Below are 26240 nucleotides of genomic sequence, written 5' to 3' on the forward strand. Positions count from 1 at the left end.
ACCACAGATTCAATTCCACTTAGGACAAACATCTACCATTCAAAAGTTTAAGGTTTTCTGCTATGTCCCCTAACACTTTGGAGAGGTTATAAAGGTAGAGGTACCACAGAGTTCTTGCTTTGTTCATTGCCATTGACAGCATTTTAAAAGATAATTAGAAACAACTTCTTTATACCTCTATACTCCAAGGCCTAATGTCTGTAAAAGCAAATTAATTCATACAATAAAAGTAACATTGAAAAGTGTATTTACAATATAATGTCAGACACCACTACAATTTCTAAGAGTAAAATAAATGCTAATTGTAAATATTAAGCTATATTTGTTCTTGCCTTAAGAGAAAAAAATCATGGGAAAATGAGGAGTTACAAATACTCCTATAAAAATGTGTTTTAAAACAGCTTATATTTTCTACATCTAGCCCATATTAAAAATAGTGACACTCACCAGAAAATTTATAACTTTATAGATTTCTGCCAGATTCAGAGTGTGGCATGAAACAGGGTAAAGTCAAGTTCCTTAAACTCTCAAAAGCTTAGAGTCAATCAACTTTCATAACTCATAACTTATCCTCAAAATCAGAACCAAAGCAGAAAATGTTTTTCACCCTGCTTTAAGCAACAGGCTTGGATCATGTGTCTTTCCACAAGTTAATAAACATTCTAAAAATAGATTAAAAAGGCATATCTGGTATTTACTGTTTTATGAATCAACTCAAAAATAACTTTAGTACATTTCAGGGGAAAAAAAATTACTTGTGTGCAATCAAATCAAATGGCTTTCTTAATTTCTTTAAGAAAAGGAAAAAAGTTCAACTGTGTAGTTACTTTTTTGTTGTCAACTGTGCAGCACTATTAAGAGTTGAGGGCACAGTAATTTGCATTCAGATTTTAAATCCTTCAGCTGTAGTACCTAAGTATATTGACTTACAAGGCAAATGAGGACTGTAAAGGAAATAATATATTAAAAACCCTCCTGTCTGCTATACAAAAGAAAATGTAATACATAAGCTCTCTGTATAGTCAAGTCTCACTTGCTGTTTATTAACAAATTTGATTTGCAGTGAGTTGGACATCAATATCCAAATAGCACAGCACCCTAAGCAAAATCAGCAGAGAAAAGGTTCTTTCAAAACATCATATATATAAACCAGAACTATTACTCAACATTACAAAATTATGAAGTAGCTGGGATAGTAAAACCTTTCTAAAGAGCTGACTGAAATCTACTGTGACACTTCCTATTGAAGTCTGAGTACATCCACTCTGGCTAAAAAGAAACCAAATTACACTTATATTGTTATAAAAAGGTACTTGCATCAGATAGAAAAAAATATTTAAACAACAGAGTTTGAAATCACACAAAAGTCATGCCTTCTTCCAGTGACATTTCAATTGTTTCAAAAGGAGTATAAGTATGCAGTGATATTACTGATACATTTTTTTTTTACTTTCTCTATTGAAATTGTAACACCATCATAATCAGAATAGTTGACTCTTTAGTTCATTTAACATGAGACTTTAATATCACAATTGGATATGCAACTCTCTCCAAAGATGAAATTCACTTAAGTGCAGCTAGGGACTCACTGAGGGACAGAAGGTGAAGTAAGTTCACACTGAGAGAACATCCAATGAGAACACTGTTATCCCTAAGTACCTGGCTTTATTAATTAAGCCACGTAAGAAATGTGCTGTGCAGTGATGCTGAATAACAGCTCAGAGACATCTGATTCTCCTTCTTACCTATTTTAATGATGCTGCTCAGTTCATACAGAAGCAGTTGGTTATCTCCTCCTGTATCCAGGCGCTGCTCTATGTAGCTGTTTAATTCGTACACTACGCCCTGCATATTCGTATCCTGGTACTATGGAAGCAAAGATGAGAAGAACATTTTAGAATAACCGAGATTAATTTTGCAGGTTTGAAACATACAAATTCATTAAAAATAATATGTTAAGATTTCAGTACTGAGCCAAGTAGAGCTGTCCTAATCCAGCTGCCTGAAGAGCAAGGTCACTGCTACGCAAGACACACAACACTCCACCCTCTGTTCATTAGATATTTGTTCAAAGCACACTGAGAACATCACTGAACAATTAAAAATCACCTAAACTGAGCCAGGGTCATGGAAAATTATCAAGTAAGTAGACTGTCACCGTTGAGTCAGAGATGACATGGACTCCACAAGCAATCAGAAGGCTAATTCGCTTTATTAGGAAACCCGTTCCTTTTTATACTCTATAGAGGTATAGAGTCTAAGTGGTCCTTTAATCAAAACACTGTCACCATTGGTTAATTAAGAAACCATCCATCTGTAAACAACCTTATGGGCAAAACAGCTTATCACAAAACACCTGCAGATTGTTTACAATTCTTTCTCTCCAGCTCCCTCAGACCAACTCCTGGGAAAGCTTATCTAGCTTTCTCCCTCTCTCTGACCAGACTGTTACATCCACGGTAGACTTCAGCTCCTTCCTTTTAAGGATTTTCCTAGTTCACCAGGAAAGGAAGCAAGCAACTGCCTTAGCTAGCATCTTCCACCTCAGATTCATGTGCCAAATGACAGAACTGTGCCAAACACCAGAGCTTTCAGGTGGTCATAGCTCAGGAAGCTCAGCTTTTCAAATACAAAAGCAATTAATATCAACCAAGTGAAGGACAAAAATCACAAGGCAAAATCATGCCAGCCACTGTGGCTTCATAGGCTTTTGTTTCAACTGATAATGGCAGACAAAAATCAAATCTGTTGGCAGATTACAAATCAGTTAGGGTATTTTGATGGGAGCCATGGGGTGCTGATTGCTGGTATGATGGAACAGCATGATATGGTTAAAATCTCACAGGAAAGGAGATGCAGCCTCCCTTCAGGGCCCCAGCTGCATTTGTTTATCCATTTCCCAAGTTCTGAAGGGCTGTTAAAAACAGCACTTAAATGTGTATGTGTAGCATGACAGCATCACGAACAATAATTTCACAGGAAGCAATACTTGGCGCTAAGTAAAGATTCATTACCCTGCCCAAAACTGGTAATGTGGAAACTGAATAAAGTAATATGGTCAATTACTTACTGAACTCCATGATGCAGTAAATTACATTGCTTAAACTAAAAATTAAGCTGGTGATATTTAGACAAATTAATGTTGCTTGAAAGACTAAGGCTTACTCTTCTGCTCATTCATACTTCAGAGCCAAGTTTAATATAGATCAGACTAATATAAACAACAATGGAAAATACCATAAATGTTCAGAGTATCACAGTCTAGCCCACTGCCAGTCCAATGTTTATGGGCATATATGTAACTGCTCAATAACTTTCTAGATGTTCTCTGTCTGAAAATGTGGGTAAACCTCTAGATGTGACACTTACTGATGGATTAAGCATGTAATTTACACAATATATTTCATTATATGATTTTTATTTCCCCTCTTATTTTCATGCATACAACACACTATGTCAGGAATACAGAGCATGTAAAGATATATATTTAGGATACATTTTGATGTTTCATCTCAAAAACACCCAAAAATCTCCACCAACAAAAAAATTAAAAGTGTTTGCTGGATAATATAAATTCCCAGTTTCTTTAATTCAGAAGACCTTAATCTTGATTTTAAAATGGTTCCTGAGAATATACAGTCTCTGCCATGACCTCTTCTTAATCTACTAATCTATTGCTCTACATGGACATATTAGAACATTTAAGTATTAGGCTGTCCAAATATTCTTAATGTGTAACAAATCTGACAGTTCATAATTCTTTCTGTAAAATGATGCGATAGTTATACATTTTGACAGTGATGTAAGGTCACACTGCATAAATGCATAAACTACTGCAGGTCTTGAGTTTACAATACAGCATGCCACTGCCAATATTAGCACCATATGGCAGCTGGCAAGCTTCCACTGCCTGCCCTCTGCTGTGTCCCACATTTACTCCTGTATGATTATTATTCAAAGGGAGAAAACAATTGCATAGTTTCATGCAAGTGGATATTTTATACTTACAATCTGTAGCCATAAGTAGCCGTAAAGCAGGAAAATGGTGAACAAAATCTACACAATTCAGATGTGCTAACCCTTTTTCAATCTGCAAAAGTATGTGTAGCCACATACCCTAAAGCAACAACAGCTAATCAAGCACACATGAACTTTATCATGTGGAAAAATGTCTTCTCAGAACTTGGAAATGAATACACATCTTTTCGTCTGTGACGCACAGTCAGGATTTAAATCAAATCCTCAAAGGTTAAAGCTAATACGCTAAGAGAACGCATCATCAGAATGAGCCATAGCAGAATAACTGCTTTCCCTCTAATCAAGCAGCAGTTCAGCATGCATACTAATGCTATAATACCTACGTGCCCTTTATCCTCACCTCTGCCACGTATGCTTGCAAGTGTTTGGTAAGCAGGGCAAACCATTGCCCGTGTCACTGAGGAGACGGCAGCCGCGTAATGCCGGCCATTGCTGCGTGGCACGCATCTGGTACTGACCATCTGCACACCCACATCTGCCCAGGCAAATACAGCTTGTCCAGATGCACAATTAAGTAATTCTTAGATCAATCATCAACAAAGATTCACTCTGTCATGCTGTGAAATGGTTTTCCTTTTATTATAGTACACTGAAACAGTTTTTTATTAGGTTCTAAGCATTTTAGATTGGATAACCATAATTATGTTTGGTTGAAAAACCACAACAGTCTTTATGAAACCATGTATTTAAACACTGGGTAAGTCATCAGGAAACTCTGGTACAAGCACTACCCAATGTGGTTGCTAACGCAGACTTGTGCATATTTGGTGTAAAACTTAGTTGAGAAAGCAACTCCTCAAAAAAATTCAACACACATGGTGGAAAAGGATTATTTATTATATATATATACACTATTATATGGAGTAAGTAGAGTTTCTTAATTTTCAATTTAAACATTATTAATACTCATCAATTTTTTCCTTAACTCATTTTTCCCCATTGCTGATTTTCTTCTATTTAAGATTCAGTGTCTACAAGTATTTAGTATACTCACTGTAAAATTCTGAATTTCAATGAAATTACATAAAATAATTCCACTAGACTAAAAACTAGTTTAGCACTACCATACCAGCATCATATTTCTAGTAATTGTGTGTATTTTAAAGCTATGAAAATGGACTAACAATTAATAAGGGAAATTGTGCTATAGATATTAATAAAAATTCATAAATATAAGGTTGTTTTTATAGGATTTATGAAAAAATAGTTAAATGGTTTTTAGTCTTTTGAATATTTCAGTGCAATAGAAGACAACAACCCATGACAAGTGATATAAGAATAGTTTTGTAACTTAGAACTAAACAAGGAGTCCAGAAACATAAACATTAAGGAGATACTGAAATACTGTAGAGTGAGATGAATTTTAAGTATTCATTCTAAACAATTCTGACACATGGAGAAACTAATATTAGAGTACACAATATAATATCTAAAGTTTAAAAAAAAAACCAACAAAAAAACCAGAAAACCCTGAAATGAAGATTATTTCTATGCTTTGACAATCATAGGGCAGCTTTGCCACAGGTGTTTTATGCTTTTGCAGGAAAGAAAAAGTCCCTTTGTAGCAACAAAAATACAGCAATTATATCTAATTCCAAGACACTCTAGAGGTGTCACAGGGGGCCACACCATGGACAGATGGAGGGACACTTGAAACTAAGGACATATATTCAAAGACATGTAAGCAGGCCAAAAAAGAAAAAACAAAACAAAACAAACAAAAAAAAAAAAAAAGAAAAAAATAACCAACCAAAGAGAAACATGTCAAACAAACAAAAAAACCCACTAAAACCACAAGAAACACAAATAAACCACAAAACAATAACAAAAAACAGCCTCAAAAAGCTAACAACAAACACACTTTGTGAGATCAAAATTACATACTTAGGAAAGAACTCAGCTGACCAGGTAAGAAGGAATTCCTGGACCAGGAATAGGATCTTTTGGGACAAACAGTGCTTCTTATAAAGAACCTCAGTTCTTAAACAGTGTAAAATAACTAAGAATCAAGGATGTACAGAGACCAAGGACATTGTACATAGACCCAAGAGTTCAAAATACACATTCTCTATCTGGTTACATCAGTTAGTATTTTAGATAACCAGCTTCTTCCAACCGCCTAAATTAAACTCTCAATGGCATCATCAAAACTTGCAGATAACAAATTCAAGTAACTCTGTGCAACATTTTACACAGAAGAATGTCCTTAGGCAGGGACTGGATTTCACCCAAGGTTCTTCAGTCATCATTAAAACTGACAGCTCCTCTCTTCTCTATTAGCACACTACAGAACATAGGCCAGATGCTGAACTGAAAACAACCAAAATCTCCTCATAAACTTCCAGACAACACAAGTTTTCTTTCCTATAAAACTATAGTCTTGGCAACAGAAGTCATCAGGGAAAGAATTTAAAGATGAACTAAAAAAAAGCCTCCAAATAAAAAAGAACACTTGTTCGAAGTCTTAACGGTCTGGATTAACAGTTGACTGAGATGTCAGTCCAAAATATTTCATGCTAGGTATTTTCATACTTGACCAGAAGTATAAAAAGACAGGTCTTATACACCTAAGTTTTCAATGACATTAATACTTGCCTTAGAAAAGCAACACTTCTATACTTCTCAAAAAAAAAAAAAAAAAAAAAAAGTCACAAAAAGAAGTAAATAAACTAAAATATGTGATGCCTTTTTCTGAAATAGATTAACTTTCCCTTCTCTTGGGTAGTCTTATGAAAAATCCCAAATGCACAGTTACCATTCTGATTTAAGAGACTTGCTCTACATAATTTTCCAGTTGCATCCACAACTTATCTTCTGGAAAGATAATCAATACTCAATTACTTGTATCTTTTCTAAAGAAATACTACATGTTCTTTAAGAATTTTGGCACAATTACTTTATTTACCCACATACTAAGTGTTTTTTTTTAAACTGAAGAATATTCTTCAATGTTTCTCTTTTTTTCCTTCCTCACAAAGGAATGCCAAACTAGAAGAGAACATATTGGTGACTAAATCCAGTCCCTTGAAGACAAAGGCAGCCCTGTAGGAGCCATTTGGTTTAAAAGTACATAAAATATTTATTCCATGTGTCACTACACTTTATCACAATGAGTATTCAGACATCTAGTGTAGAAACTAAGGCCAGACCTGTATCACAATAGTCACCTACTTCTTCAAATGAAAGCATGGGAACTGGTGTTTGTTATTTTGGGACACAGATAACCATGAGATAACTACATTCTAATAACACTGAAAACACATATAAACTGTACATGTGAAGAAACAAAAATATGGATCCGGACTTCATTTTAAAAAATAATTAAAACCCACAAACCCCCCCAACCTTACAGAAGGCTAATCAAACTGCTTGTTTCAAAGTGGAAATGCTGAGCCAAAGGATGTCAAATCCTTGGACTGAAGAAAGTGGTGAGCAAACTTACAGTGCAAAGATGGCTTTCAGAGGAGCAATGAGCTTGGAGAGGAAACTCAAAAAAAATCAGAAGAGGTAACTGGGCTTGGCTGGCGTAACCAGTTTTCTTTAAACTTGGACACTGGAAAGCAAGCAACTATAAAGAACAGTCTTAGCTGAGGTGATTAATTTTAATGGTTGTACATAGCCTCAGAGAAAACTGCTCCTACACGCATTTGTCTGACGTCTATTCTTCTTGTTTTGACTGGAGAGGACATGGGTTAGAACTTGCATGGTAAATAAAGTTTAGCATTGCAGCACCATACGCAAGTATTTATGAATTTTCTCTTCACTCATCAAACACCTTCATGACAAAAGCAAAAAAGGGAAAATACGAGATGAAGATGACATTTGGCAGCACAGGCCCTATTATGATGCAAAGCAGCTTTCTTACTCTGCACAGAAAGAACTCACTAGTTTTGAAGGCACACATTTCCCAGCCTTTTTATCTAGCTGATTTCCAAGCCTCCAAGTGATGAACACCTTTCCTATAAGAAGCTTCTTGCCCCATAGGCCCCACTCCCTAACATTCATTCTAACCTTCCCAGCAGCTCCTTCCCTGTTACCAAATGGCAACACTAAAATAAATTGCTTCACAATAGAAAAAAACACATCATAAAAAGCAAAGGCTTCACTTATGAGAAAAGAACATTATGACTACATAGAAGTAACCATATAATCTGTTATTAACTGTAAGGCTCATAAAACTTCATTAATATCTCAATTATATCACCTCTCCAGATTATATAATAAAACAGCATAATGAGCTTAACTTGACAAGGCTGAATACTGCTCCTCTTTTTAAAAAGCTTTTTATAAAATTACATTCCCTCCTAATATTTGACTTGCAAGCACTCTAAAGACACCATGTACAACATTAAAAATAAACTTCATTTTCCTACCACTGTTGCTTATCAGTACCACAGTATTCACAAGACTTTCTTTTTAAAGACATCAGCTTATACAAGCATCTTCTCGTGACAATAGGTGCAATGCCATTTGCAACACTTCTAAAAGCTAAATATATATTTTTATATTTTTTTCTAGTTCCCCTAACATTTTTATTAACCTGTTCTCAGTTCAGGGAAGACATGAAAATATTTTAATCCTATCTTTAATAAGAAGATACTACAAGGAATGAGCCTGTATTGCCAATGGGTCATGAAGAACCCAAACCTTTATTATCAGTCACACAGTGAAGATACATGCAATTACTGCAACTATTTACTGAAAACACACTTGCTAATTCTGTGACTGGCAGTGACATACTGTGCTGGGCGCTGGCTGGTGCCAAGGCAGCTGCCAAAAAGCTGCAAGTCCAAAAAGGGGAAAGGAAAGGATTAAACTATCATTCCTGTTTCCAAGAATAAAGTACTCTAAATGAAACGAGTCACTTGCTAGGTAATAATTTTCTGGTGTTTATATGGTAAACTTCTGTAAAGTGAATTGCTGTTGGCATTGCCAGAGTTTACAAAGCAAAAGAGACTTGCCAAAAGGCAGCTTCACTGAAAGTATTGTTCAAGTAAACATGGAATGGAAAGTCATTAAGCAAAATGAACAGCTAATTTTGCCGTGATCATATCAGGAACATTGAGTATTTTCACTTAAACCTCAGAACCTGAGGTACAAAAGAGCACAGAGTGATCACGGGAAACTCAGCAGCACGTAGAACAGAATCCTGGCTATAGTTCATGAAAGAATGGAGTTATTTTTGCCAACTGAAAAGAATAACATGTCTCCAAAGCACACTGTTTTCACTAATGTTGTCACACAACTACATCTTTAGTCTAGATGTGCACGAATACTTGCGCACTTAATGCTCAAACTCACACTCCTCTATTTTTGTTTCTTTTGCAGATTAAACAGGAAAACAGCAAAGTATCCAGCTTAAGTTTTCTTCATGCAAGTAGCTCAATAATTGGTTTTCTTTTTGAAATCCCTCTGCCCAGAAAACCACTTGTGTAGCTAGGATGAATGGGATCAGCCAACACACATCTGCACAATAAGTGAGCAGAAGAAAGTCAGCATTTCCAAGGATGTTCCCAATACTACATTGTGCAAAAAGGAGATTCTGTCCCCAGTTACATATATTTCATAAACACTGGAAACTAGTATTCAGAAAAAAGTTCACAGGTTCATTGGTCACAGATGCTCATGAGGTAGTTTGTAACCAGAGCTGCTCTTATGCCAAAAACTGTCTACAGGAATCAAGAAATCTTTCCCCTCCATCACTATTCAGACGCTATATCAAGCCAAACAAGGAAATCTTTTCAAATAATTTCTGAACACCAAAATATTGATAAAATTGCCATTAGTAGACTAGAATTAAAAATAATAAATTTTAAAATTTTTCTAAACTTACATTTCAAAATTTCTTAAATTTTCAAAGTGTGAAACTACAACATAAAACACATGAAAATACTGAAATTTCCTTCCAACAATTAAAGATTTTTTCAGTATATTCCTACCTCATTTTCTAGCTAACATGGTATAGTTAAAGCAATTGGTGATTTAATTCTGCAATAAATTTCCTTTCACTAACCTTAATCTTTCCTTCCCTATGATACAAGCTGCTTCTTGCAGATGTTTTCAGGAAATAAAAATGTAACACTTAATGACTTCAAAACTCATAATTCTTCAGTCACCGTGAACATGTCTATTTGTCTGAAAAACATTACTCACGTACAGAACTTTCCTAATTTAAATTCTAATTTATGTTCACATTTTAATTACACTGGTATCTGTTTGAAATGCTGCTGAAGAAAGAGGATGTATTACAATGGTCTGCATTATTATATATGGCATTATTAAAAAATACAGCAAACAAACCAACCTGTTATTTTGTAGCATAGTGTATTCCTGAGCACCTTCAAGTACTTAAAAAAAAAAGCTAAACTAAATTGTAGTGCAGCACAGTATACATACCAACTGCACAATGATTGATGGCCAAAAAAACAAGGGAGAAAATGTTTACTTAAGAACATCTGAAGTATCATCTGCACCCCACTGATTCCAGGGCTTCAAGTGACAGACCATCCATCTTTAGGAAAGCCTAAGCCACAAGATACGACTTTGTGGGGCTGAGATGGCTAACACCAGTCCAAGAGACACAGGGAGTGACTGGCAGGGCAGACTTGGGGGTTCAGAACTTGTTTTCTTTGCCTTAAATAGCTCAGATGTGGTAATCAAGATATATTCTGTAGTTCTGTTTTACAGAGGTTTAGGTAAATGTTAATCTACTAAATTAATTACAATTAAAAGGAAATTTCCCACATACGTAATTAGAGCTTCTGAGATTTTTAGGCAGATCTTTAGTTATTTTGTGATCAAAACAATACATATAGATATACTAATAACAAAAATCCCAGGTTACAACACAAGGTATTCACTGTCATAACAACAGCAAACTGAGGGAGGAACAAAAACCATGTTGAAAACTGATGAATTACTATAACACATTAATTTTCACTTACATTCTCAACACCCTTACAAGTCCATGGCACATCATGTATATGGAAAACATCTGCTTGAATTAACTAATTTTTAGGCAACATTTAATCTCTTTCTTGTAGGCACATGTGAGGTGAACCCCTCATCCCAGCCCTCTGCTCACAGAGTTACAAAAATTGAGGTTTCCACTACCAGCCTTAGTTCTCCACTCTTTCCACATTGCAGCATTTTCCAAAGGACTTCTACTGAGTTCAAGAGCATCCAGCCAGTTTTTGCAGTCTTTCAACCTGCCCTATTTTTAATATATGTCTGACACTATTGTGCTTCTCCTGGGAACATGAAATAGTTTATGCAAGACATTCATGAAGGAGAGCAAAACAGGACTATGATTACACCTTGGAAAGTTGTAAGGACTCCCCCATCTTATGAGGTCCCTCAGGATTCTGGACCCATCTGGGGGCAAAAGATTGTCCTGTACTGATCTTTTGTCATTCAGAGCAAAGGCACTCATTCGTAACAGATCCCTGTAATTAGTCCTCACGGACAGATATTTTGCAGGACACAGTATCAATCAGATATAGGGCTAGGTTTGGGAATTTATTACTGAATAGGGTTTCTTAGGATTTTACATTGCATTTCATGCAGACCACTGCAAAATATTTTGAATTAGAAAATTTAACTCATTGTATCATACCACATCTCAAAAGGGAGTTATTAAATAGGGCATTTTTCTTCCCTTCCTATGCTTGCCATCTACTGAGGCAGTTACACTGATTAAATAGTCTAATGTTATGCTCAAAGTCCCATGAATTTCCTGGTTTCCATGAAGTACCTTTTTAAAACTGGATCATGAAAATAGCACTGGGAGAACTCGAAATGCAAAACACCCTTCAATTTATTTACAGCAAATCAAGGGTTCTTAATATTTATTTTCCTTATTAACTGTTCTCTAGACAGTCTGTACAGCATTTTTTCCTCTGGAGATCCACTATAACCAGGGAATAGAGATAAATCTTGATCAGAGTCTATGGAAAAATCATCTCAAGTGAACAGTGGGACACTTGTTTTTAGAGGGGATACAGAGCAGCACTTACCCTGCTGACTTCTTTAGGAGCAGTTTCATCTAAAAGGAAACAAACCAAACAATTAGGCACTCTAGGAATGAATGAAGAACTGATAACAATCTGAATGAAGAACAGATAACAAACTTCAAACAATTTCTGCACATTTGTACAAAACTTTCCTAATATGGTTTGATCAAGTGATCGAAATATCCTGAGACTGGTTTGCATTTACAATCTTTTAAAAACTTCTAAACCTAAAAACCAGTTAAACTAGGATAAAGTACTTAGGAAGTCTACCCTGGCTTAATAAGAATACAGAATTTCATACATTTCAGAATTCCTGAGAGAAGGTGGCACAGGCCAGTTAAACACTAAATTTATATTCCAGTTCAGTAAGGGTATTGTCAGTACTGCATAGTCTGCAAATTAAAAGCCTTTGCTACCAAATATATATCACCAACATCCTACAAGGAAGCTAGTGAGCAGACTTAGACCCTCTGTTCTTATATCAAAGATGATAGTCCTGTTGACTTCTTTGGATGTGGAAAAAAAGTCTTGTAGCCATAAAAAAAGAAGAATATCACTGATGAGATCTGGCATAACATGTTAAAAAAAATAGATTACAAGATTATATATATATGCACACAAACTATAATGTTTTGTTCTTTCAAATGAAAACAGATTTTCATGCATTTTTATTAAGCTTAATACATATAAATAAACACAGGTAAAATATCAGAGCTAAAACATTAAGTAGTTTTTCTGAAAAATGCAGGGAGTGCAGCTATACAGTAAGAACACTTCTGCTACAGGAGGAGTTTCCAACTTTCAGTTCAACCACACCAAAAGTAGCTTAAACACACCTTTACAAACCTCCAGCTGGTTAGGTGTTTCTGAAAACATGAAGAGAACTATTTGTAACCTTTTATTTGCTCCTAGGAGTCAAATTACTATACTTCAGAAATTAAAATTAAGTCAGGAAATAGATTGAATTCACAGAAAATATCATATGATTATATTTGTCAAAGGCTCTTCATATCTTGCCATTTTAAATGAATTTTTAATCAATAAAGGTAGAAACTCTCAGATTTTCTAGCAAACACATTTAATACACAATTTCTGATTGAAATAATTCTCTTCTGAAAGAATTCTCTATAGCAATACAGATCTCCCCTCAAAACTGAGTGGTGCTAAGGAAAATAACATATTTCACAACCATGAGCGAATATTAGCCTCCTTTTAATCCCAGTCAAATTATATGCCACTAATTTACATGCAGAAAACAGACAAATTTATTTGACTATTTAAGGCAGTTCTGTTGTTTGCAGGGCAATGTGGAACACATGCTCTACCATGTTCAGTGATGTTACCTTCCTGAACCACACAAATCTATATACCAGTTACAAAAACAGCCAGAGCAACACTCAAAATCCCTGTCTCCTATTACCTGATTTCTGACACTGAGCAACAGGAAACATGAGCAACAGAAAGCAGAGTGATTACATGACACTTTCCTTGGAGTGTACTCTCAGTTTTCAGTAACCAAATAGATCAAACATTTCTTCAATCAGTGGTGACACTTTTCTATTTAAAGGATGGGGTTTTCTTCCTCACACTTTTGTCGGGTAGGAGGGGTGTTAGATTTTGTTTGGCTGGTTATTAAACCTGAGTCACCAGTCTTTAGCATTCTCAAAATGCTATGAGCTCCACAGTTCAAATACATAATACCAGAAAAATTATTTTATTTTGAATCTGCGCACTACGTATTTTATCTGATTCCCTCTATTCACCTTATTCATGGAGCCTGTGATTCTACAGATCGCTGAAGAAAGTCCTTCTCTGCTCCATCTAGACCTTTCCTGGTTTGAGAGGTCTGGTCTGACTTGCTAACTCTCACCACTCCTGCTGTCCTACTGCATCTTTCTGGGGTGGGAAGCCCAGAATTATAGGCAATACTGCAGCTCAGAAAAACACAGCTAGGACTTACGGAATGACACAGGGATGATTTAGGGAGTTTCTCTCTATTGGAAAATAATAATTCCTAACATTTTACATGTTTCTTGATAATTACTGAACCCTGGACTAATATTTTCAAACATTTATGTTCTGTAATACTGATATCTCTCTCAAAATTATAACTAAGACAACCTCCTCCCCCTCCCCCCCCCCCCCCCCGCACTGTATGTGTAAAATTACTTCCCCCATGATATAAAGTAGTCAGTGTTTATCAGAACTAGCTTTTCCACCTCTGTTTTAGCTCTCACTCACCTTGGGTAACTGTGTCCTAAAAAAAATTAACAATCATATCTTCCAAATTAACTTAAACCCTACATCAGCTTACCCAAGTCATGATAAATATATTGAAAAATGGGTAAATCATACTTGTGATCTTCCTCTACTAGAACAAAACCAATGTATTGTAACATATGGAATATAAATTACTAACACCACAATTCACCATTTCTGCAATTTCAGCTTAACTACCTATACAATTCTAATTAACGACTGCATAGTTCGCTACAGAAACACATAATAATCATTATAGTAACTAAAGGCAGCATCCATCTGGGAAAGCTTCCATACTAAACCCAGTCATAAAAGATAGGAAGAAGCAGAAAATAAGAAAAGAACTGATAGAAAACAAAAAATCCGCTGAAGTTTTTTGTTCAGCACAGGATACATGGGGCTAGGTTTAGTTTGGCTTGAGATTCTTTCTGTTGGTGTGTGTGTGTGAAGAGGTGTTAAATTGAGTAACTGTTCATTAAATAGGAAAAATTCAGATTTCATTTTGCACATTAAAAAAAAAATCCCATTTCATACTTAGATTTCTATGCATGCATTTTAATAAACAAAACAAAACAAAGGCAAATAAGTTTTTGACAATTGCAAGATGCTAACACAGAGCAGTCACAAAGAAAACTTTAATGCAAAAGAAATTTTCAGCATTTCAGACATGACATATTGAGGCATTTACCATGGAAACAATTATTCTAATGCCCAGTTAGTTTTATCACAGAAACTATTCTGCAAAAACAATATCAACTTTCTCCCTGGTCTTACACTGTTCTTTTTTTTCTGTGTAGTTAAATACTGCTGTTGGTACACTAATGTTGCTGATGACAGCAAACAAATGCTTAGGATTAATTCTGTTTGAGATCCCAGATAGGTCTACAGTCAGTTTCCTAAGGAACACTTTCCCACACAGCAGATGTCAGATTGACCTAATAATTTTTCTTTTCAAAATTTGCTTTAGGCTTCAGATAATAAGACACAAGTTACTTATGATGCAGTTAGACCAGCAGAGGTTCATTTGCTGATTTTTTTTTTTTTTTTACCTTGAAAAGTGTCATACATCTGTAGATCAATAGAAATTCCACATCAACTAATGTAGATTGTTTAAAGACTGATCTCACCACCCTGAAATAAAGTTTACCAGGTTTACTTAATCTCTGTGGTAGAACAGCATCAGTCAGATGAAACTGGCCAGTCTATTTTAACTGCAATTTGCATCCTTATTTTAGACATCTTGAATCTGGCAGCTTCTGTCTCCACTGCATTTGTAGGATTTTTCAAAGATACCTTAGCTGAGAGTGGGTTTCCTAAAGCAGTAACTATCATATATATATAACAGAAATTTCAAGCCATCACTCAAAAACATTCTTGCTTCTTAATGCACAATCTCAGTAGGGGTACCAGGACACCTCTCCTGATTTTCAACAGTCTGGATTAATCTCACAATTCAGAAGCACTTGTGTTACTCCACAGAAAACTAATTTTGTTTGTTTAAACATAGACCTAGACATTGAAAGGGAATATTCATGAGATTGATCATTGGTGGCACACTGTGTTTCTTTCCCTGAAGAAGGACAAAACATGAATTCTAGCTATTTTACATGAACAATAAGATCTACACTGTTATTTTTAAGTGCCTGAAAAAGGATGCTCAGTTCTTCCTCTTCTTAAGTAACATGCATCAGACAATATATAAGGCATGAACTTCACTGCAGATGGTAAGCAGAGAAACATATTGTCTGCCAGGTGTCCTAACGTTTTAATTCACTCCTTCCCATATAATTGTGTCCAATGCACAATTTGCAAACAGGGCACTACAGAACAGAATTCAGGAGACTGTGCATTTGACTTCATTAGACATACCTAAATCTGGTACATTTGGAAACTTATTATTTTCTATGGTCTTAGCCCACATTAAACTGATGAAACAGTTGGAGCAATTTTGCAGGATGGCTTATTCTGGCCAGAAAACTTCCAAAAGGCATCTTCTGAAAGTATCACCCATCCTCGTGAGAACAGAAAAGCATGAGTAAGATCCAGGGTTTTCTTCTGTTTACAAAATTGCTTAGTACTACAAAACATACTGATAGATGGTAGCTCCACACATATACATCCATGATCATAAAAATCCTCAACCGTAAAACATATGTGGCAACTTAAACTAATCTAAGAAGGGCATTTCCACATCTGCTAAAAGCTCCATAAGATTCTATAGAAGTCTCTCAAGTCTAATATACCTCAGCAAAAATCATGTTGGAACCTGGGCTCTGACCTTCAGGAAAAATCTTAATAGTTTCCAGCAGTAAATATGCTTTACCAAGAAGGTGTATGATTGTGTTTTATGGTAATTAGCCGATGACTTCATATCCTATTCAACAGGGCTGTTGAATGACAAGAGTGTTAAACTGGTTAGCTCATCTATATTATCAGTCAGCGAGGTGCAATCACCATGGTTTATGACCAGAATGCAGCCACAAGACAATGGCTGAAGAGTGTGTAAAACAGTTGATCATTGTTTTGTACCTACCAGTTCACAGCTACACCTTTATGCCCACATCTACTGCCTTTCTTGTCCAATGCACAATTCTGCCTGGCTTTCACTCCGCTAGCTGCGCTGCAGCTTTCTTTAAAACTGATTATATGTCATGTCAGCATGTTTGGTGAAGGAAGACTCTCATCCAGTAGCAACACAATTTCAGAATGACTCTTTAAATCAAATTTGATTCCCCTCCCCTTTTTTTTTTCTTGTTCCAGAAGCCCTGGTTGCCAAGTATAAAGTATCCTTAGAGTTTACTGCAATCAATGTATCTAAGAAACAGCATTATCACTACTAATCTGTCCTTTTACTTTTGAATAGCTCTGTCCCTTCACTCTTGAATATTTTTCAAATACCAAATTCAAACTTGAAAATCAAAGTTTTATTGCATTCAGCAGGTGTTTTCAAAGAGAAGGAAAATATTACATCACTGTTGACTCAAATACCACTCAGACATATACCTTAAGCAATCGCATTAAAATCAATAGAACTACCACAGCATGCATTGGAAAACAGAAATGCTTTTTTGTATTAAATGTCACGGCATTTCTGTAATGTATAATGATTCAGGGCTGAAAGAGATGATTAAAAGAGAACGCTGCTTGAAGCATGTCGTACACAGATCCACCAACCTGAGAAAGCCCCACTGGATCTTGTCCTCTGCAAGAAATTTGGATATTTAAAAAACATGCATACCTTTTGGATCCTGCTGAACCTCTGGAGTTTGGCTTGTTTATTCCTAGACCGTGAATATCTCTTCCCAACTGATAAGATGCCTGGAGAACTTTAAGGAAAGGCACTTCCTCCTCCTTTCCCAATATCTATATACAGCCCACACTCCACTCTGAGCCCAACCAGGCAAGGGATGGGATCACACAGCTCAGTGCCATGAAGTTGACATCCCCAACATGGAGCGAGGCTTTCAAGACTGTTGGCCCAAACAGACCAAGACATTTCAGCAAATTGTCAGCTTCTGGAGCAGGAAATACTGCATATGGCTCAGTGACAAGCAATAGAACATAATAATCTTACATATGTTAGCAAGAATGTAATCTTTCACTTACCCCGGGGAAACAGAGAATCAGATACCAACATTTGCACTAAACTTTTTGCATTTAATTATTTCTATTTTGTTCTCCTCCCTACCTTTTTGATCACTGTATTCTCGTCTCTGTCCATTTAGGAACAGAAAAGACTGGATTTTAGGGAAAAAATATGTCCATGTAATAAAACTGTAAGCTATTGAACTCTTAAGAAGTTGTTTAAAATTTTCAGATTCCGGTGTTTATCACTACAGAGAATCAAAAGTAGAACAAGAAACTTTGCAGCCTGCCTGATTTTCATCTTTCTGCACCTCTGACTACATTGAAAACAACTGTCACGTTACTGAGCTTTGCAGTAAAATCCTCAGAATTTGCAGAAAAATGAAGAGTGAGTAGTTTTCTTCTCTTTAGAACGACTGACAAAAGAAACAAAAGAGAATGCCCCAGAGGAAAAGTTTGCTTACGTCAACAAGGATAAGGGACCATTAGAGCTTGAGATGATAGGTTACCACGTGAGAGGGTGCAGTGATCAGTGTGAAACGTATTTATGTCAAGGGAATAATTTCAATCCCTCTGAAGAAACCATACTGTAACTACAACAGAGGTACATTTGTATTAGTGATGTGTTTTATTTACTTTACTCTGGAGACTGAAAACCAAGAAACTGAAAAAATGTTTAAATTAATCAGGAAAAAAACCTGAAGATGAAAAAGACAGATGAAAATTTACAAATTAAGCCTTTTTGCTTTTAGGATATTTCAGCTGATTTGTTAGTAATCATAATCAAGCTCTCAGTGACTGAGTGGAATATTACAGAATAATGATGTGCAGATAATTCATGACTTTGGAGTCTTTGAAAAATGGCATGTTACACTAACATGATGAACAGATTGAAACCAACAGAAGATTGAACTATTTACTACTTATCAGTACTACCACTGTGAGTAAAACATTTTGCTTGCAATGAGAAGACTGCTAAAATATATAAAATTATAACTTCAGTGTGTGGAAAGGAACAGAATATGTAACTACAAAATTATAGACATTTATCTGTGAAAGATAATGACTGCACCTTATGAATCCCTGAAGTAGTCAGTTTTATTCTACAAAGATTTTATAATGACAGGTAATTATAATTCGCATGAATGATACAAGAAAAAAAAATTTAAAATTATCTTTTTGGCTGCTCTACAACAACCAAAAAATAAAAATCCAAGATATTGTGGATATCTGTATTCTACTGACAGTTGAACAAATGCAAAATTTTGACTCTCTCTAATAACAGGTGTAGTATTAAACATGATAGGCCAGATTTAGAAAAATTTCCATGCAGTGATACATGAACAATGACTTAAAAAAAAAAAAATCTCCAAAGCAGTCTGCTACCCAATTCCTTTAAATGAAAGAAAGTTAAATACCCCAATGATGAGTAGGTGTGTTGATTTACTCTGCTGATTGTCACTGCTCACGTGACAATGATCATTCACTAAGTTATAGAGACTCAGCCACTTGTGAAACCCCAAGATATTAAGGTTGTGTGAAGTAATTGAGGAAGGTTATTGAACAGTGAGCTTAATAAAAGACAAGATAAAAATGTGATGACTACCAGTTGTCCCTGGCTGAAAACAAGAATGTTCCCAATGAAGCTCTGTTTATATAGCTCTGACTGGTCTTGTGTAACCTCGGGGACATGTTTTAACAGCCAACACCAGACACTCTAACATCAGAACACATCACAAAGTCCTGGCACCTAGTGGTCCACATGTGTCAGGAGATATGGTCATTAAATGCCTTGGCACATCAGCATCCAGCTTATCCTTCGACCCAGACTGGTTCTCCAAGAGGTTCCACAAAAATTTACAGGTAGAACCCAGTCCTCAGTGGACTGACGATCTCAGAGGATGTCCACCAGCACATCTGCATGCTCCACTATGACAACAAATTTACTGCATATCAACTTTCAGTACACAAACTTTGACACAGGTTTCAAACTGAGGGCTGGCTGTACTATCAAGCACTGATGACAGTCCTGATCGTAAGAATCTAGCTCTTTGAATCATTAAACCACAAGAAAGGGAGGTAAATCACAGTATCTCTGCAATTAGGAGCATGAGAAAGTCTTGTTTACAGAAATCATCCTATTCTTAGGGGTTGCAAGACAAATGTGCCTCAGACACACACTCACACAGAGAAGAGATTAAACTGGAAATTTCAGATGGAATTCAAAAGGGAAAAAAAAAAGGAAAGGAAAAAAGAAAGGAAACATCAAAGGAAAACTGCAAATTCAGATCTACACGCTTAGAGTAAATCAAGAACTGGATGTGTTCATGCAAGACAAAGTTACTTTAATGTGCATTTTTTATTTAACTAACAAAATCCAATGGAGATGGTAAATTAATTGAAATACTTAATAAGAAATCAGGAAATACATAAAGAAATCAGCTGGAAAGCTAATAAACTATATCTAACAGCAGTAAGAGGAAATGGAAGTACCACTTCTGTCGATGGAATAAAGGGAACCAGAGCAAACTGCACCTCTTTAGCACGGCTGTAGTTGCCACCCGCTGGGATAAGGAGCTGTGTCTATCTCCCAAACTGTCAATCGAAGAGAACTACTAATGATCACACACTGAGAGCCAGCAACCAAGCGAGAAATCTATTCCTGCAAGTATGAAAAGGGTAATTCATAATCTAAGTCCCTTCTCACCATGCCTTCAAAATAGTTTTGAAACAGTCATGATTGAGGAATCTCATAATTTGTCAGTTACAGCATCATTCTTCCCAACTTCCTTCATCAGGCCTGCGACAGAGTTCTGTCAACACCAACACGAGTTTCTTATGTAAGCAAGCATCACACAACTACATGGATAAGGAATTTGGAAAAACAACCCCGTGACACAACTGCTTCTTAGACACTTCTTTATTTACTACATCTACCTAATTCAGAAACAGCAGAGCTGTGTTAATTAACCCATTTGGGTCTGACATCTACTCAGGCATACATACAACGCCACCCAATTTTCACATGCAGCACTAATTCCCTCAGGAGCTACTAGGGGACCTGACCATTTCTAGACATCAGACCACTTGTTTTGACAACTAACTGCAGGAGTGAGATTAAGTCACCAAACAGTACACCAAAGAGAACAGCCTAATAACTACATAATACACTGATGGTTCAAAACACAAACATTAACATAATTAAATAAAGCAAGACTGAAAGCACAAAGAAGAGCAAAAGACTTTCAAAACAGTTTCAAAAGGAGGATGTGCAGGGAGAGAGGGACAAAGATACCAGGATGAGGAAGCAGCTTGGACAAAGACGGCAGATGCTACAAATGGTGACGTAATTTATTGACTTCTCTAGGATTATTTTACTTTCTGCCATGGTGAAAAACAAGATCCAGTAAAAAAAAAAATACTGTTTGCACACATTAAAAAAACTCAAACTGCATCTAAAAAAAATCATACATGTAAGTCACAAGGTAAGATTTGCACAAAAAAAAAATCCTTTTGTTTCCAATATTGATCACTGCTACTGTTAATGAATAAAGAATGCTGGAAACTTAAATCATAAGCTTTAAAAATACAGTTGTCAAGAAGAAAAAAAAAAAATAGTTGCTTCAGTGTGCTTTGCCATTTTCCATCAAGTGAACAGATGGCATTATTAAAATTCTAGTAGAATGAAGTATTTATAAGTTCATTAGACAGCACTAACTATAAAAAAAAAAGCCAGCAATATTGCAAATAAAGCTGCTGGATTCAAAATAGCATAAAAGTACAAATACGGGTTATAAAATCACATTTATGAGTTAGTATACAAAAACAAATATGCCAAATAAAACAAAAGCACAAAGTAGATGCAGAAAAGGCTCTATAAAACAATAATTTATTTTCCAGGGTCACTTCCAAGTTACTCCATGCATTCCGAGCCTGAATTCTATAAAAAGGACTTCAAGTTTGACAGTCTCTAAGACAGCTGAAAGGGAAAAAGCCTGTTACATTTTCTTTTCTTTAAATGTATATAAAAAATTTATACTATGATGTACAATAAGTAAGAATGAAATTGCTCCAGAAATAATACACACATAAATATAAGTCTTATTCTCTGAGGTGATGTTCTTAGGAAATAAACAAAAGGCCAGCCAAATTCATCTAGTACATAGGTCAATGTTTTTAAATGCTGTGCCACACTGGCTTATTTGATACCTGAGTTGCTTTATCTGCTCTTCTCTTCACCATTTTGAATTACTAGTCTACACTGAATTCATTTTGGAATCACTGATTTGTAATTCCAAAGATTGCCTTACCTTCTATTGTCTTTCTTCCAGCTATAGCAATGTCTTGACTTGATAAAGTGGTGTCTGTTAGGTTTCTAATTAACTTGAATAAGATGCAAATTCCTGTCACCTTCAAAATGTGCCAAAATGGATTTACTATAAAAAGAGATAGCTAACAAACTGAAAATTCAGCTTTCACTCTAAATTAATATATACCAGTTCCCATATGTGCAGATTTATTCAAATGCACACCACTTCTCTCTGCAACTTTTATTAGTACAATCTGTGTTAATGTTTAACTCCTTTAAGCATCCTGTCCTCTCTGTGCATAATTTACTCAGTCTAACACATCATCCTTGGAGAGTCCTTGCTTTGATACCTACATGGAAAATGACTCAAAGAGAGACATGTACAATTTCAAAGCATCAATCTTTCTAAAGAATTGCATGACACTCTTTCTTTTGAGGGATCCATTACCACATAAGAACATCAATCTGTTGGAGTCCAGAGGAGGACCACCAAGTTGAGTGGGGGGATGGAGCACCTCTTGTATAAGGAAAGGTTAAGAGAATAGGCAATTTTTTCCAACTGGAAAAAAGACCGGGGTTACATAATTGCAGTCTTCCAGTACCAGAAGGGAGCCTACAAGAAAGATGGAAAGAAACTGTCTACAAGAGCATGTGGTGACAGGACAAGGACAAGGCGGAATGGATTTGAAATGAGAGTTGGTTTAAAATTTGACATTATAAAGAAATTCTTTACTGAGAGGGTGAGGAGGCATAAGTTGAGGGTGTGCCATCCTTGGAAGTATTCAAGGCCAGGCTAGATGGAGGTCTGACCAACCTGGTCTAGTGAAAGATGTCCCTGCCCACAGCAGGGGGCTTGGGACTTTAAGGTTCCTTCCAAACCAAACCATTCTGTGATTCTACTGTCTAAACTGTATCCAGCGTTTTGTTAATGTTTGTCTATTACTTAATCAGATCCAACTGATGTCATCTCAGATCAGAATATTTGAAACTCTTTTCCTGAAGACATGAAACTATCTAGAAAGGAATGTCAAGGTCCAGGTCCACACCAGCAGAAACCAATTTGAGCCTGAACTGCCACATCTGTGCTCTCCCCACTGCCTTGGGGCAGCTTACAGCTGCAGCAGGGAGCCATAGATATAGTCTACAATTATATAAGCAAAACAACCAGTGCATGGGAAAGGCCGGATATACACACCCAGGGATGGAAGCTGAGGGCAGGCAGTGCAGGCTTAAATCAACCACAGAGTTATTTCCTGGGAACAAGAAGGTTCTGGCCCGAGCGAACACCACTTGAGCTGACAGGATTCATTGGCATCTCAGTTTCCTAATGACTGGGCTATTCAAGGCCAACTAAAGGAGCCTGAGATTCCAAAGACTTTCAAGGAGGCATTGAAAGTTCTTTTTGCTAAGATGATTGCTATTTTTTTTTTTAAACATGACAAGTTCATTCATATGCAATGGCCTAATATTTAATAAAACAAAATGAAAATATGGCTTCCTTCTGGCTGAAGACACAGACACATTTTCTTTAGTAAAATGTAGCAGTTGCAGAGATATCCAGATTTAATGGGTTCTTTCACTCAAAGAACATGATGATCACATCAACATTCATTTAATTTTATTAGTTTCCCTTTGCACAGAACTGGAATGAGTAAGAAGCTTTAATACATTTTAGGTACCTGCAGAGCACACAGAAAAAAGTTTATGTAAGAATTCACACTATTCTCTTCAAATCTTGAAATACTTCTTAACAATCAAGACAAACACTGCTAAATCATACATCTAAGTATACTCTTTCTTTTGGTCCATTCTGCATCTAAATGATTTAGGATTGATTATTTAGATGATAATAGTTTAGGAATAGTTAAAGAGGATGGGCATTAAGATCGAAAATTATCTTCAGCCTCCTAGTTTTGAATTATTTAGCCAAATCTCAAGTAGAAAACAAGCATGGAGAGAAACGTTCTTTGACAGCACAATGAGAGATTCCCTAATCTTGTTCTAAAAGATGCCTGTGATTCCAGTAAATGATTTACACTATATTATTGCTTTTAATACTTTATTTTTCCATTGCAATTCCAGATATACTGTAAGAATCCAAACCTACTCCCTAATTTACTTTTTTTTGTTTGCGTTCCGACTGTAGTACAGCAATGAAATTGGATAAGGTGTGCCTACAATACCAATGACAGGGTAAAAATGTGTTTGGTTCCAAGAAAAACCCATTGCTAGAGACTGCAACTTTTTCAAAATACACTTTTAAAAAAAAGTACCTATTATATTTCAGTTTTGTCTTGGGGAGAAATATGACCCACAAGGCTAGAGAAAATTTATTCCTACGAATATCATATAAAAAAGATTACCATAAAATGAAAATCTATGGCTCAATGCTTTAAATGGCTGGATGCACCCTACTGTGCAGTAGAGAGTAGAAAATAATGGCTGGCTTTCCAGTGGAAAGGCCTGGCAGTCAGCTGTGTGGTGTAGACTGGGTTCTGTCCCCAAAAACACATTCTCTTTAGCAACATATTGGGAGGTAGTTTAGAGTGCAAATATTAAGGAACCAGTCTTTCAGTGTAGTCTATCAGTTGATCAATGCTAATCATAATCATATTGTACATAATTTGATCCACAGAAAACACAGCAAAATAAATATGCAGAAATAATTTTTAGTGATGGAATCCTATGTTCTCCTACTTACCATCACTTTGTAATTATGAAAACAAGCAAAAATCCTTATTAAGTACTACAAAAGTTCTCATTTAAAATATTATCAGTCACTAAATTTACTTATTTTTCCATACATAATTTAGCAAGTGTCTTTTAATTCGATGTATAAAAGGATTTCCCACAAACATAAAACATGTATATTCATTCTTTTATAAACCCCCTCTAGCATGTTGGTTTAAGTTGACAGCTAATATTAATCTTAACAGGATTTATTACTTAAAATGCAACTTGTTATATCCTGGAAATTAGGTTTTCTTTACGCCCAAAGAAACCCAGGGTGTGCAGCATCATGGTAACGGAAACCAGCAAGAAAAAGAAATAGAAAAAAACCTACATATTTGTTTGCATCTATGGGATGCTAATTAGTTGAAAAGGGTGAGTGTCTCAGCCTGTCGTCACAAATAGATTACACAATTGACTCCTCCTTTTCATAGCCTACATGCATCAAGTCTTACTTTTGTCCTTTTCTCATCATGCTCCCTCAAAGAGCTCTCATTTCAATACATAAGGGAAAGAAGGAAACCACTTGGTAAAGCCACTTCATATCCCCTTCTTTACTGGGAACATAGCCAAGGATGTTTACAAAAAGCATGAGTAAGCTGTAATGGGATAAGCAGGTAAGCTGTTTTCTAAGCTTCTCTACTGACAGAACAGCTCAGTTTTTCATGTATTATGCCACAGTATTTTTGAGACACTAATATTCAGAGCAGTACTTTTCTAGTAAATGTTGAAACTAGTAGGGAGAAAATTTGTAAGATTCTGAATTTGTTCAAGGACTCATTAAAATGAGGATTTATAAGCAAGTTCAGAGGGTTCTTCTGATATGAGTTCAGTATGAAAGGCAGGAGCAAATACTTAGGTACTGACAATTTTTTTAAACCTATTTTTTGAACAGAATAACTTTTTAGACAGTCATTGAGACTTCATCTTTAGATGTGTTTTAGCAGCAAAACAACAAGCACTTTGTATCACCAACTCAAAGAAAGGCACCACTGTTTTGCGTGTATTTTTTCTACAGCCTTTCAACTGGTCATAAGGAATTTCAGATATCTTTTCTATGGAAAAAATACATACTGCTTTTGCATTAACCCAGGTCTTTCAATTAAAACTAACAAAATGAACTGAAGCTTTGTGTGTTTTTTTCCTGTGCATATAGATGCTGGCCTCTGGAACTCAACATAAACTTTGTACAACCACCAAAAGGACAATTTGAAAAGATTAAATACGTCAAACGAAATACATTTAACTAAATACAATCTCTTGAAACTAATCTGAGGTACTTTCAAAGCAAAGGTCAGACTGAGATA

General features: G+C 35.8%; 1 protein-coding gene across 8 annotated transcripts in view; it reads right to left on the reverse strand.

The window, feature by feature from the left end:
• PDE10A (phosphodiesterase 10A) overlaps window positions 1-26240 on the reverse strand; it is a 351678-nt gene that overhangs the window by 56867 nt on the left and 268571 nt on the right. For all 8 annotated transcript variants that reach the window (XM_021544164.3, XM_021544162.3, XM_021544159.3 and 5 more), the window contains 2 exons: window positions 12054-12082; window positions 1746-1866 (listed from right to left, as the gene is read on the reverse strand). In XM_021544164.3, the coding sequence (XP_021399839.2) occupies window positions 1746-1866; window positions 12054-12082 (150 nt within the window). The remainder of the gene's footprint in view (window positions 1-1745; window positions 1867-12053; window positions 12083-26240) is intronic.

Source organism: Lonchura striata, chromosome 3 (genome assembly GCF_046129695.1).
Source record: "Lonchura striata isolate bLonStr1 chromosome 3, bLonStr1.mat, whole genome shotgun sequence".
Taxonomy (NCBI): Eukaryota; Metazoa; Chordata; class Aves; order Passeriformes; family Estrildidae; genus Lonchura; species Lonchura striata.